The sequence below is a fragment of the Gallus gallus genome, chromosome Z (genome assembly GCF_016699485.2).
Source record: "Gallus gallus isolate bGalGal1 chromosome Z, bGalGal1.mat.broiler.GRCg7b, whole genome shotgun sequence".
Classification (NCBI taxonomy): Eukaryota; Metazoa; Chordata; class Aves; order Galliformes; family Phasianidae; genus Gallus; species Gallus gallus.
Genome location: NC_052572.1, coordinates 1,498,547 through 1,514,279, shown reverse-complemented (window position 1 = coordinate 1,514,279; position 15,733 = coordinate 1,498,547). Strand labels below are relative to the sequence as shown.

General features: G+C 42.9%; 1 protein-coding gene across 10 annotated transcripts in view; it reads right to left on the bottom strand.

The window, feature by feature from the left end:
- The window catches only part of DYM (dymeclin), a 147,622-nt gene that overhangs the window by 49,923 nt on the left and 81,966 nt on the right, over nt 1-15,733 (bottom strand). For 4 of the 10 annotated variants that reach the window (XM_046905307.1, XM_015277289.4, XM_015277288.4 and 1 more), the window contains one exon: nt 8,565-8,729. The exons of the other annotated variants lie outside the window; for them this stretch is intronic. In XM_046905307.1, the coding sequence (XP_046761263.1) occupies nt 8,565-8,729 (165 nt within the window). The remainder of the gene's footprint in view (nt 1-8,564; nt 8,730-15,733) is intronic. 10 annotated transcript variants of the gene reach the window in all.

Sequence of the window (15,733 nt, the reverse complement as noted above, 5' to 3'; positions counted from 1 at the left end):
CCAGAGGCACACAAATGTATTGCTACTTGGAAAAAAGGGGAAAAAATGGGGAAAAAAACCCACGATAACATCAAATACTGCAGTATGATAAATAATTCTCAATATTAAGACCATGATTAAATTGAACTTCTACTAGTCAGCATCTCCTCTAAAAGCATAACAATGTACTTTAGAAAGGAACGCTGCAAGTAAAAAATGTCCATATCCTTCAATGTAATGTCCACTACAAACACTTCTGTTGGCTTTCTGTCGATGTACGTACCTAGATACATGTGCAAAACGTCAGCCATAAGTAAGTCTTTTTCCAAAGGAAAATTCAGGCCAAAATAGATAAGACATAAAAATGAGGTCGTTTCATCCTGGAAAGCAACTGCAAGCTTGGTTTTGTTTGTTTGTTTTGGTGGTTGTTGGTTTGTTGGTTTTTTTTTTAACAGATACTGAACAAAAGAAGTACTAAAGCATTTTGTAAGAGTTCAGTTCGCTATGGAAAATCTACAGGTAATGATCTGCAAGGAGGTTAACTTGGCTCTAAGTTACCCAACACTGGCACTGCTCGGTTCAGCAAGGAAGCAAACCCACAGCACCTGTTACTGAACTTTTTCCTTTATGAGACTTTTTAGCAGTTAGAGCCCAGCAGCATACATGCCCCATTCCTTGATACCCGAAATAACGACAGTGCCTTTCACTTGCTCGTTTTCATCTTTTGAGGATGAGAAGTAATGGCTACAAGTTGTGCCATAGGAGTTTTGGGTTGCATACTGGAACAACTTCTTGGAAAGGGAGGTGATGCAGGGACACAAACCACGCAGGGAGGTGATGGAGTCATCATCCCTGGGGGAGTTTGGTGGTGGAGATGTGGCCCATGGGGACGTGGTCAGTGGGCATGGTGCGGTGGGTTGGGGTTGGGGATCTTGGAAGTCTTTCCAACCTTCGTGATCCTGTGGTTCTGTGATTTTCCATGCGACTTCATTATGAACAGTGAAGCTGACCCTCTCCATCTACCTTCAGCATCTACAGAACGCTTCTGGGCATACACCACACACCATGTGAAGTGCTCTGAACTCCTGGTCGTAGCAGGAACATGGCAGAACAGATCATCTGCAATCCTTTAAGGAAGAAATGGTGTTTGGAGCCCTGAATTTGCACAGCTTTGCCTCCACTGCTGGTACTGCTCTTCCAGAAATGACAAACGTGCAATGAGGACCACCGCAGTGCAAAGGAAAGCCTTGGCAGGACCACTGATGGAGCTCAGCCTTTGAGCATCCCTTCTCCTTACAAAAAGGAGTGTTCAGCAGCAGCACGTCTTACCCACGCTTCATGGTCCAACCCTGACAGAACTAAAATGTCATCAGATTTCCTCACTGTAATCTACTTTATATGGTGTTGGGTTTTTTTGTTTTGTTTTGTTTTGCTTTTATTTTCCTTCTTGAGTTAAAAAGGTGTTACAAATGCAATGTTTCTAAATCTCGTTGACTACGAGGCATGAAGAGCCCTTATGCAAGAGAAAGCAGATCTTACTTTAGGTAACGTTTTCAATTTCTTGTTCACTGCCTTTTCAGTAGGAAAAAAGTTTATTTCCCACATCGACTGTCATCCCATATCCTATTCACTGCTGAATTTCTCACTCTCAGAATAGGTTATTTCATTGCCATACACAAACACATGCCAGCCTCACAACTGGTGGGAAGACCGACATGGATTTGATTTCATGATTCATTTCGGCATGCTTGCAGTTGTGCAATATTTTTCCATCTTGAAAACCAACAAGATTTGGTGTTTGTTTTGTTTTTCTACGTCCCAATCCCTCAAGTTGCACAGTAATTATATTTACATTGTCTCCAGTCTGTGTGGAAATTAACCTCATTCCCACAAAGAAAAGAGGCTATGCTTTGCACTTTACCTCCCACTCAGATTCATACGCTTAATCCCTGTCTGTCTCTGTGACTTAAAAAATACACCCAACCTCTGAAAAAGCCTTTCTTAAGAGTCATTAAGGTCAGAAAAGACCTCCGATATCACCAAGTCCAACTGTCAACCCAACACCAGCACGGCCACTCACAGAATCACAGAATCATGAAGGTTGGAAAGGATATCCAAGACCGTCAAGTCCAACCCCAACCCATCCCCACTAAGCCATGACCCTAAAATGATTCTATGATTGTATTCTGTAACTCTGAATTCAACTTCATCCAGGCGGCCACAAAAGGTGTGCAAAGATCCCTTTTCACGGCCCATTTGGTGTTATGTGGGCTCATCTGTAGCCTAAACTCTTCCGGATACCACAGCCATTTGCAGATAGAACCGACTGTGCAAATGCACCTACTGGATGCAAACAAATCAACATAGCAAATTCTGCAAAACCACAACTACACCACAAATCACCTCGGGAAGCACAGGAAAATTATTTTAGGGTAAAATCCTACAGTAGCAAGTACTGATAATTAATAAAAGCTCAGATGCAATGTGATGCAATACTGCGCATTATGCATGTAGCAAGTAACAAAGCACATGAGGCAGGAACATGACATGGAAGCTTGAAAACCTTCTTTCATTAGTGAGCGTGTCTTGAGCTTGTTTTCAGCTCGGCTGATGCCCCAGAAAACCTTTCCAGCATTGAGAAGCAAAGCCAAACACTGATCGCTGTCCTGGAGGTTGCACTGGGGCTGCAGCATTACTCATCGTTGGAAGCCAGTTGAGGTTCTTGTTTCCCTCTCCCACTGCTTTTTCTGATCTGTGGCTGGTGCAGTGGGAGCATTCCCATCCATGTTTTCTCACAAATTCAGTGCACAAACACAGAAGAACAGAAACCCTTCAGCTCTCAGGCCTACATCCTGCTATACAGCGGGGATCCAAACCCTCATTACGCGTCTGAAAACAAACCTTTGGAGGACTGCAATCAGAAGTGAATTTTCCCCTTTCTGCACCTCCCTGCTTCTTTGTCATGGCTATCAATGGTGACACCACAATGCAAGAAGATGGTTCTCTTCTTTGATGTTCTCATCAGAAGCTGGGAACAAAAGGAGTGTAGGCACTGTCCTAACAGTGCCACCAACTCTGCAGAAGTGGAGTGTTTCAAGTGACTCAGATTAGTGCGAATGAATGAGAATCAATGGAATTTCTGGAAATTTCTTGGCACCCCCATCCTTCTGGGGGTACTCACGGACCATCTACTGCTCAAACTGATGAAGCTCTTCAAATACTTCAGTTCTTAGGGTGCTATGCCATTCCAGGTACACACCCCAACCTTCCTTCTACACATCCACACACATCCATTAAACATTTGGTTCTCAGCTTCAGTGGAAGTCAGTAACCCACAGAACTCAAAAGGAAAAAAGGGTGTATATATTCTGATGCTTCACTTCAGACATTCTGCTTGGAACATCTGAGTTGCAGTCACCAATCTATATTCTAGCAGCAGCCAGCATTTTCCACAAGCTGAATCCGAATTCAGCCCTGGGATCACAGCTCCAGTCTGCTGATTTGCTATGAGAGATAAAGAGGACTTCTGCATAAGCCAAAATGTAGCACTGGTGAGAATCCACGCTTTCATTTGACAAACTGGAAGACGGTTTGAATCAGTACCATATGTTTGTTATTTTCCAAGTGAATAATTCTCTATATTTAGGCAATAATTGCACATCTTACTGAGCTGCCTTCTTCAGCCAAAGTTCATCCAACACTGTCTGGGACAGCAAAATAGACAAAAGTGCATCACCAGGTGGACAAAACAGAGAAAACACACACTGCCCCATGTGCTGCAGTGACAGTGTCTTATGGAAGCTATTGGAGAGTTGTTCTGCATCCTAAGACAAACAGTGTATACTATAAAGTATCTGACTTAAGCAAAACTTTTTAGTCTAAGCCAAAGATTGGCTTCCATGAGCACAAATTCTGATTTTAACTGTAAACTATTAAGCTGTATTCAATCTGACATTTTATTAGCATTCTCCTGAACTCTTCAGGCAAGCTGTAAGAACATTTCTCTTTTTAGGCTCTAAACAATGGCTTATTTACATACTGATAAAAGAATACGATGCCCTCCCCAGTACTGATTAATTGCCAGAAATGACGTACGAACCCCCCAGATTCTGAACACAGTGCTGCAATGGAAACGTGTGAAAGTAATTCTGTTCCATCTCATGGGAATGTGGGCTCATAAGCGTTCAATTAAAGCTAATTCCCTTCGATCAAGATGTGCTTTAGGTTCACATGTTAATGCAGTAGGATGCATCTAGGTCATGTCTGTGATAAATTTTTTACCAGGGTGAGAGAAATCTTAAACCATTATATAGAAAGAACATGGCTCTTGTGACTTTTCCCTCTTCATTGTTCTGTGCATGCAAATAGTAGTTGTATTTACACTAACTCAACATGCCATCTTCTAAAGAAAACTGTAGGACAACCAAGCCAGCAAAAACCCTGCATGGGAATCTGCCTGCAGCTTGGATTTCCATGCCAAAAGCAGCCATTCTGATTTGCTGTCTGACACAAACCATAGGAATTCCCTCTGCTACGCTTCCTCCTTCAAGCCCAATGGCTGGGGATGGACTTGGACATATCATTTAGGAAGGCATCCAATCTCATTTAAAAATTCCAGTCTTGGGAAGTCCAGAACTCTCGTTCAACTATTCCAGTGAATCATCCACCAAGTAAAAAGCGCAAACCAGACTGAATTGGTTTTAGTCTGAATTGGTTTTGCTTCAATTTCTGGCTACTGGAACACAGTACACTTCTGCCTTCTGAACAGAAGGGCCCCTTACTAGCAAATTTCTTCACCCTTAACATCCTGAAATATTTCAGAGTAAACTCATGAAACGGCCCATGCCAACCTCAAGTCAAGTCAATACTTTTTGGACCGTTTATCCCAAAAGCATGACCGACACAATGAAATTCTGATTGCTCCATGAACATACACTTTGCTGGCATCAAGCCTGGCTGGGTACTTTCTGGCATCAGCAATTTTTCCCCTTCATTGACTGCTGTTTCCCTAAAAACAATGCTCACGACGTGACTTTCAGTAGGACAGGAGTTAATGAACCAGTGCATGAGGGTTTCCAGTAGACAGGCAACCAGTGAAGAGCATCCATCTGAACTCTATTTTGAGAGGCAGGTGATTTCTCACCACCACATGCCCACAGCATTGATTTTCTATCTCAATGGTTTCTTGATCAATATGCTGCAGAGTACAAAGACAAGTAATTCACAATAGAATTATTTATAAACAATCTCCCTCTGCCAAGTCACTCAATGTTGAATGTAAAGCGATCCCCTCATAATTAAAAAACTCTTCAGGAAAATTACCAGCAGCCGGCTGAAAAATTACAATCAAAAAGCAGTAACATTGAATTGTAGTAACTCAGACCTCTGCAGGAACTTCTATTTTTGTTGGGGTTTTGTTTCAAAGGAACACAATGAAGTGAGGTGATTTATTTATACCCCATTGCAGTGCCCAAAGCCAAACTTTCATCTCCTGACCGGTGAGCCCAGAGCAGGAACTGAGCCCACACAAAACATCTTCAGCGAAGCTCAGAGAAGGTTCCATAAGAACCTACAGGCTGCTCTATAGGCATCTCAGCACAGCAATATCATCAAGCAAGCCTGCATCCTCAAGAAGTATTAACACAGCTTCATAATCTTTTTCCTTTATCGGTTTTTGCTCACTATTACTTTTATTCACTTCTTACGTTAGTTAATTAGATTGTCATCTGCGCCATGGTCTATCTCTAACTAAGCCGTAATTATGCCCCATGATAACGCGGTGATTCTGAAACCTGTGAGCAGCCCAACCTGGTTCACTTACAGCTTCGTTTTCCTGCAGAACTGGCATTTTGTCACCTTCGGAATCTCTTTTAATCTCAATCTGCTCTCACGAGTTAAAATGGCAGGGAAGGAAGGAGGTTCAATAATGAACACATCTTTCTCCCCATCTTCCCTTCAGAGGCCGACGTTGACGAAAATACATCACCTGAGCTGCTTTGAGGACAATAGTTGGACACTTTTCCTGTTTGTCCCAACACTGGGAAGAACAGAGATGCAACCCAGCTGAGGAGGACCAGCTGGCTTTAGGCAGAGCTTCACCATGGCACTGCGGTTACAGAAACATTCCTGGTCCTTAGCAGTGTTTTCAAAGTGAATCTGCAAGGCTCTGATCTGCAGAGACTGTGCACTCTTACAGTAATGTAATTGCATAATTCCATTGACTCTGGTGGCACGGGAGGGATATGGCTGCAGAGCTCATCTGTGTCAGGCTGCAGATTGCACGCCCAGACTGCTGAAAAGAACATTAAGAACTCATTGGCTATGTTGTGCTGCATGAGCAAACTTAGTAAGTATTAAGTGATAAAAAGATACGCACAATAAGTGTGCAGATTTGACGTCACATTTCCTTGCCTTTCTTTGGACAGAAGACCTAAATCCAATGAAGCCATACAGCTTTTCCTTTTGCCCTCCTGCTTCATGAACATGTCTCAATTTACAAGGCTTAGCAAACCGGATTTCCTGCTTTCACACACGGTGTCAAGCTAGCAATGAACATAAAACTGTCCTTCATTTATTCAGCACTCCAAAACACATCACTGCTTGCACTGCCTACTGCCAACCCATGCACCATCAGAAATGATGACCTGTGATTAAAACAGACACACAACACAGACGTGAGCATTAAAACATCACATGCTGAAGGTGTCAGACAAAAGGAAACCACCAAAGGCGTGAGTGTGAGCACATTTCACATCATGAAGCAAAGTGACTACAACAGAGTATAAGAGAGGAGCAATGGCAGATTACAACCCCAGTGTCTGTATTCATGCTATAGACAGCACAATAAAAAGGGCATCATGTCTCCTCCATTTTGTCATTTAGAAAAGCCACCAGAAGTAACATAGGCACTCAATTCCAACCCAGACCACAGCTGCTGCTGCTGCTGCAGATGGATAAGTAGGCAGATACCCTCTCTTCTTCCCCTCCACCCCACCTTCAACCAATGTCAGCTGTTCTGTGAGCATGGGATGAGAAGTGTCCACAGATCTGACAGGTCCCACCATCACAAACACATCTACGGTGGCTTAGAAACGAACAGCACTGATCGGGACAAAGTTTTATGGTTTTTCCCTGGAGTGCTGCAAAAAAGCATGCAAAGGGAGGACTGCAACCTATAAATCACCATCATCAGCCTTCAGAAGAGAGATGGAATGCATAAACTACTAGCAGGATGCACAGAGGGCAGAACAGTGCTGCAGTTAATAGTGGATGCAGCAAAATTTCATACCAGTAAACTCTCTCAATCAGTTTCAGTATGGGGTGCACCCAGATGCACGTTTTGCTCTAAGAACTTCATAAGCTCGTTATATGAAAACAGTTACGGGGTTATCAGTGCTGCCTTCACCCACAAAGCCATGATACAAAGACCTTGGTGTGACCTGACCTCCTTGATATTACTCATCTTTAAATGACGTCTTTGAAATCTGATGGATTCTGCCTGTTTCATACTGTACTGCTCCAAATTAATCTGGAGAAGGCCCCTGGGAATCCCATCTCCTCTTGAGAGCCCCCAGTGTAACTCTCCATCATTAAGTACCACTGTAACATTCCTTCTGTGCCAGAAGAGCTATTTCAGCTCACATGCAGTGTTTCCTTCCCCTGACAATCAAGCTGGTTTTACTTATGTTCACTGCGTGGTTTGCTGCTATTGTACCCTGCTTAGCTGGGAAGAGGCACTTCCAGGCTGGGTGCTTTCCATCCTCTCTCCAACGTTGCCATGCGACTTTGTCCTTGTTTTCCTAAAACTTTTAGCATTTAGGTTAGAATAATTATCCACAGCACGAGCAGTGAAATAGTGAAATTTAATTTTTACTTGGAATGAACATCTTAAAGGAAATATTTGGGTACTGTGCCTAGAATTCACCTAATTCCTCCTATAATTTACAGTTTCATGGAGCATCCACAATTCTGCACCATGAACATTGATATTATCAGTGCAGACTGATGGACTCCTGCTGTTCTTCTCGTGTGGGATAAGCAGAACTGATAACATCAAAAAGCAGACCCCTCTTAATTTGTCATTAAGTGCCATGATATGAAATGTCATCATTCCCATTCCTGAAGAACAATTTATATACAGTGGTACTGAAATAATGGACGTCAGGGAAGTACTGGACACGTTTAAGACAGCTTCTGCAGCTGCACTACTTCCAAACAGAGTACACAACTGCATGGAAGCTTTGTGAATCACAGCTCACAGTTCTTACATCACAGCTCTGGAAAAGGGTTAAAATATTTTCACTTTTAACATGAAAAGGATTTAAAGCTTCCAAAAGCCACACATTAATTCCAGAATTTGTTCTCAGTCTTTGATGACAGATATTCTGAACGAGAAAAACTGAATCAGAACTTAATCCGAATCAGATTAAACGTCCATTTCTACCACATTTTTAGGACACATACCAAAGATGCCATAAAGACACAAAGCACCCCTTCCCCATTCCACGTCACCCGTCACTCAGAACATGCACAGAGCAGGCACGGAGCATGCAGCATGCAGTAAGTGCAGAGCAGAGGTTAATAACCTGGCAGCATAGGATCTGAGAATGTGAGAACAAGTTAAAGACAAGAGTTCCTCTCCATTGTCACTGAGGGTCGAGAAGCAATGCTGCAGCGTGGAGCAGTGCGAGTGGGGGAAATACAGTTTGTCCAAGACATAGACATATCTCCGCAAGTGGCGGCAGGTATAACTGAAAGACAAGGGTAGGGGGAGAAAACAGAAAGAGAGGTATTGTTCTTTAAGAAAGCTAGTTCATGTTTTCCGTGCTTTGCGCCAAGAGTCAATGGAAGGTGCCTAAGAAAGCAATGGAGCATCCTGTCACACTGGGAGACTGAGCCAGCTCTCCATGAGCATGAGGATGCTCCCACCCGGTTGAGTGCTGACCCCAATGCAGCGCAAGGATCTCCTGTATGGAGTGCCCTTGGACTCATCTCTTTCACTGACTTCAGAATGAAGAAATCAGCACTTGACTTCTAGTCTACAGCCTCCTTTGCAAATAATTTCAGTTTTATAGGTTAAAACTCAACCAATAAATTTTCCATCCCCAAATAACGAGTGCAAGACCAGCTGGGCCATGGGTGTCAACAGCAGGCCCCTAAGCCTAACACTTCACCAGGACCAACATCCCTAATTGGTTTGGTTTAAATAGCATTCACCACCAGGACACAATAATCACCTACCTGTGCTGAGAAAGTCGAGGAACACAAAGATTTGGGGCACACGGTTTGCTTTCTGCAAACAAAGTTAGCACTTCTTACTAACTTTCAGTTGAGAAGCAGCCCCTGGGATGCAACTTCTTAAGGCATCGTACCGCTCTCTGACCACAATTTAAGTGCTATCAGCATGCTGTGAGCAGTGCAATATCCTATCACTGGATAGGACAGGGAATGTATTACAGAACACCATAATAAAACAGAGCTGCCCCTCCGGCTTCTTTACCCCAAGGACCAAACTTTAGTTCACAGTGCACTAAAATACCATTCCAGAAGAAATCTGTATCTCCTCTAACGAAAAGTAAGAACTGTTTGATCAGCACTTTGAATATTGATAACAAAACATTACCGAGTGTCAAGTTCTAATAGCTATAAAATGGTGTCTGGTTATATATGTTTGGGTAAACAGGGTTGAATTATCCAAAATTATAATGATATTTTATATATATACATATGTATATATGTATTTTCACATAGCAAACCTTGGTTCCCATTTCTTGAGGCACTGAAAACAACAGAACTCTTCTACTATATGCATATTACTATAGCTACGTTCTCTACAGATTTAAACTTACTGAAGAAGAAATCTCACATGCCCCATTAAGCCTTAAACTATGAACATTCTTTGTATTAACAGCCACTGCTAAGAGACACTCAAAAGAAACCCCCCAAATTTTCAAATCCAAACTAAAATTCCACTTAGCAACAATTCTTTCTAGGCTACAGAGCCAGGAACCACGATCAGATTAACACCCATCTCTGCCATCAGGTCATCTGTGAGTCCCCAGTGCAAAGTGGTTGGAAGAGAGTATGACAGCAATGGGAATTCAATGGCATAGGGTGACATCGTTAGGATGGGATAAAGTCAAAGCTTCAGCCCAAGTCCTCAGCTGTGCTGATGGAATCCCTCATTGGTGCTTTGATGTGAGGGGTAATGGAAGTCAGAACGTGGCACTGAGAGGTCTCCAGGGGATTTGTGTTTATTTGGGGGTTTCTGGTTTGTCTTTTTCCAGTGAAGCACAAAATCTTCCACCAAGGACAGCAGGTGGAGAATTGAAACAGAGAGAAAAACAGAACACAACACCAAAACCAGCACAGGAAAGGCTTTTTTGGTAACCACAAAGAATGCACATTTATAATAAAATACACCTGAAGAACTTTGAGATGGAGAATCTGACATCTGTGAGACCCGTCAGCTACCTATAGCTTAAGAACTGTTTCCTACTCAGCTTTCTGGCAGCTGCAGGAACGTTTCCTTGCCTGACCCTGGCATTGCTCAATCTTGCCCAGAGACAAGATATAAAATGAGATGGGAGGAAGCTTGGGTACCACTGGGCAAACACGGAGACAATGAAAAAGCATCAAATCAAGTTCAATCACAGTCAACTGCAATACTCTTAGAGAAAATACACTATTTCCTAACGAGAATTTGCTGTAGGTCACCGTGAGGGGCAGTAGGGCCATGAGGGACCTACAGCTCCTACAATTATGAATTTGCTGAAGATTTCCCACACTTGCATTTTTTTCATGTTCTTCTTAAGAAAACTGAGCCCCGCTGAATTGTTCCATGCTGTGGCCAAAGTGTCACCCTAACCTGTTGCATGCAGAACATGAAGGAAGTCACAGAATCATAGAATCACAAAGGTTGGAAAAGACCCACAGGATCATCCAATCCAACCATTCACCCATCACCAATGGTTCTCACTAAACCACGTCCCTCAACGCAACATCCAAGGCAAGTCCCACCTGTCCATCAAATTGATGCAGTTTCTATTACTTATCAATTAAATCTGTCAATAGGAAGCAGTGCTAAATCCTAACAAAGAATGATGAGGTAGAAGCAGGACACATGGGCTGCACAACAGCCATGTGACACAGCACCGTCAAAAGAGAAAGGTGTCACGGGTACTTCCAAGTCTCCTGGGTTAGGTGATCACATCACTTCAAATCTTTAACCTTGCAATCCAAGAGAGGTACAGAAGAATAAAGGCACAGACTCAACATTCAGCAAAATCGAGAGCTAAACAAGTGGTGGAATTGCTGATATACCTACAGCAGTTCTTGAACCAAAACTTTAAGGACACACTTGAACAAGACGAGAGCACCAAGCAACTCATGCAGAGCCGCTGCCATCCTCACTTATTTAAACCAGAAAGCAAATATTTTCCTTACTGAAGCCAATCGAAATTTTAAAGCAAATGCATCAGACAAAAACATCAACAGCACCAAGCCAGTGTCTTTTTAACAACACAGAAATGAAGCAGACTGGGCAGGGTATGGAAGAAACACAGAATTCACTCAGCCCTCTGTAAATACGATACAGTCTGAAACAACATACACAAGATTCAAAAGACAAATTCCCAATGCTAATGGTTAAGTAACTGTAATTCATAATCTTTCTCTCAGTGCATGCCAGATTTTATGAAGGTTATAAATCTTCAACATCATTGAGAAAAACTACGGTCTTGAAGACATACATACCATATGCATTAGCTCAGAGAAACTAGATTAATCTGCAGCAATAAAAAAAGCCAATTTTGCTAAGCCTGATTAAGTATCTAGGTCATACTGTTTCTGAGGCAGAATGTTAAAAATGCACCACACAACATCTTCTGCTAAGTCTGAAGACTTAATCACTAGAGTTTCAAAAGGGAGCTATGCTACAACATGACCCTATGGGGAAGCCAGCATGAAATCATTTTTATAAAAAACAATGAAGAACAAGCTAATTAAGCTTCAGCACACGGTAGTCAGCCTCCTAAACTATCTCTATGCATGCAGGGAGAATGTTGTGACGTGCCACAAAGATTTTACTCCTGTTCATGTCAAACAACCTATACTCCAGGAAGTCCTGCTTGTCATTAGTCTTATGTTCCCAAAGACAAATGCAACAAAAATGCATTCTACACCCACTCAAATCTAAAGAGAGGGTAACAATAACTTACTTGATCGCCTGATCTGTAAGAACGGCTGTTTTATTCTCCGCCTAAGATATTATTAATGTTGTTTTATATAGCACAAACAGCAGGAATGCAACCCAGCGAAAGCAGACTTGCCTTCCTGCCAGTACAAAATTGCAATACAAGATTAGGATATGGGACAGATTTTCAGTTCTGTTTAATGTTCTGCTATTTATGACACTGTGATCATAGAATCACAGGATGAGTTGGGTTGGAAGGGACCTTTAAGATCACCTAGCTCCAATCCACTGCTGTACGCAGGGGCACCTCCCTCTATCTAGGCAACTCCGTATCTAGGTTGCTCACAGCCCCATCCAGTCTGGCCTTGGGTGCTTCCATGGAGAGGGCACCCACAACCTCTTTGGGCAACCTGTTCCAGCGTCTCACCATCCTCACAGTAAAGAATTTCCTCCCGATATCTAACCCAAACCTACCCTCTTCCTGTCGCCACATGCCCCCACAAGAAGTCCCTCCCCAGCTTTCCTGTAGGAAAGCTACCACCATGGCATGTTGTACCAGTGAACCACAGCAGAAATAAAACTGCTTACGTATTATTTTGTTGTTGCTGTTGTTTAGTACCAAAGAATATTAGGAATGACTAACATGCACGAGTCAACAACAGAGAGGTGGTGTGAGGTGGGTTTCTGCCATGGCAGGGCTAGCACAGCTAAGCTGCTTAACCTACTATTGGAGTTGGTGCTGGGGACGCAGGAGATCACATTGGCCTTTCACGGTCTATACTGGAGGACTTGAAACACAGAATGGAGAAGCATAAACGTTATTTAATACTTCAGAAGAGACTGTTTGTGATAATGCATCACAGTCAGAAGTTCCCATGCTCCGATGAGGCACTGTCATAGTGCTGACCAAATGTACACCAAGGGCTTATGAGACGAGTATCTGGATCGTGGGCAGAATTATTTACAGTGAAGGAGGACAAGGAAATGAAAAACAAATCCTGCAGGTAATTGATAGACTGCAAATCAAATCACAAGTATGAAATTCTTGTACAGAAAGGCCAAATTACCTCTCTACAGATGAAGCTGTGTTAAAAAGAACAAAAGGATTTGTTCATTAGGACCAGACACGAGGAGCTGATGACCCTTAACGAAAAAGACATGAAAGAGCTGGGAGTGTTTAATTGGTGCCAGCATTCAAGACTCAGAACAAAGTCTTCTGTCACCCAGATGAACCATCCCTTGGAAGACGTACATTCAAGAACCACGGAGATGTGGCACTTGCAGGCATGGTCAGTGGGCACGGTGGGGGAGGGCTGGGGTTGGACTTCGGGGGTCTTGGAGGTCTTCTCCAACCTCAGTGATTCTATGGCCAGCTCCAACACTGCGTGAAGCTGCAAACCTCCTATGGGAGGAAACCAGCAGGGCAGAGCAGGAGGGACTGCAGCACTGCTCACCTGAACCATCGCCCATTGCACAGCGGGATCCATCCAGTCTGAGCCCATGTAAATTGTGGTATTCGGTGAAAGAGCTATTTGTGGACTGAAGAGTACAATTAATGAGTTACAGAGACATGTCTCTGCACAGCTTCGTAGCCAATTTATTTATTCATCGCACAGTTAAGTGTATTTACTATAGCTAAAAGCCTGTTCTTTCCTCAACTTGCTGTAGGCCACAACCATTAAAAATGTTGAGTCATTCAACGGTTATAAAGACCAGTTGCACTTTAAAGTAGTTAAATCCTGATCCTTTCTTTTGCACCTATAGTTTCACCCTCCATTTTAAAGTGTCAGATGTTTTCAAGCGCAGTATTTTACTTCTGAGCCACGCAAAACAAGGCAAAAGCATGTGGTGGTGGGAAGCACCGTGACTCGTCCCTATGGACTCAGATGGGTTTTGTCCTCCTAAAGTCAGTTCAAAAGCATGCCTGAAAATGCAGGCAGACGTGGTGCCCAAAAGCAAAATTTCTGTGTGTGGTATAGACCTGCTGCAAAAGAAGACATCTTCACACACCAGGAGAGATAAACTGCAAACCTGGAAAGGGTTACCCATGGGTAGTGGCATCGGTTATAACGTGAGATAAGCAGCAGCCATACAAAAACAGAAGCCATGATTTAAAATCAGTGCTGTTTTATTTTATATCAGTGCTGTGTTCTTTTATATTAATGCCCACTTAAAGCCACGGCACGATTTTCGCCTATGAGACGGACCCTTCTAAGTTTATTCCTCGTTCATTCATTTAGATGGTAGTTGATGGTTTCTTCCCCAGAGAGGAAATTTCTGAAAAGGAAATAGTACCTGCTGTGTCTGAATGAAGAAGCGATGAGCCAAGCAGCCTGCAACTGAAGACAGAGGACAGGTTCAAGCAAGTTATTGTCCTGAGTCACTCTGCAGTTTGTTTTGAAGGGAACATATTTATGGGACAGTGTTCCTTAAAAGAAATAACAAAGGCAAAACTGCAGTTCCTACGATTCTCCTGGAAGAACAGATCACAGCTTCTACAGGACTATTAGCATTCCATTCTGTTTTTAAACTCTCGGACTTTGCAGGGGGTAACTGACTGGTACAGAACAAACTTTTTAAATCACAAAAACAGTATGGATCACTTTATAATAGATCCCCCAAATCCCCCCAAAAAATACAGTGGGATACAACTCAGTAATTGTTTTCAGAGTATCGATTTTCTTTTTTTCCAGGCCAGTTAAAAGAAGTCAGAACTGCACTAACAGGACTGGAATAACACCGATGGCTTTCTCATTTTTGCTTCTCATCAAGATGAAACCCACAGAAAGCCAAAATGACACCAGATTCGGAGGGTGAGAGGTGATGAAAGATCTTTAACAGCAAAAAAAAAAACCCAAAGAAGATAATGGTATCCATATCAAACAATCAAACGTATTCCTTCAGATTGATCCAGAATGTAAAAACTAATTCACCTTCATCGGAAATAAGGAAAAATACTGAAGTCATTTTATGTGCAAGCTTTTCTTCTGGAACTTGCTAAAAACCAGGACTTCATGTATTTCTAATCTTTGCTCTGCCACGTACTGATTAGTTAGCCACGAGTAAGACTTGTTGCATAGAGACATCACACTTCTGGTTGTCTGATTACTTTGAACACCTCAGTACATTACTGGAGTTCAACTTGCAAACTGGAAAAAAGGAAAGAAAACCAAACCAAACCAAAATGCTTTCCAGAGATACTACTCTGGAAGCATTTAAGAGACATGTGGATGTAGTGGGATATGGTTTAGCAGCGGATGCACTAGCGTTAGATGAAATAGGTATCAAGATTTCAGTGAATTTTAGCTCTATGGCCATTTTTTTTTGTGTGTGTGCTAATTCTTCACCCAGAGGGAGGTGAGGCCCCAGCACTGCTGCCCAGAGCCGTGGGTGCCCCATCCCTGGAGGTGCCCGAGGCCATGGATGGGCCCTGAGCAGCCTGAGTTGTTGGGGGGCAGCCAGCCCAGGGCAGGGGTGGGGCTGGGGGGTCCCAAGCACTTCTAACGGCATGCAGGGTGCTCAGCTGCTTGTGCCAGATGGAGGATGATGGCATTACTGTCC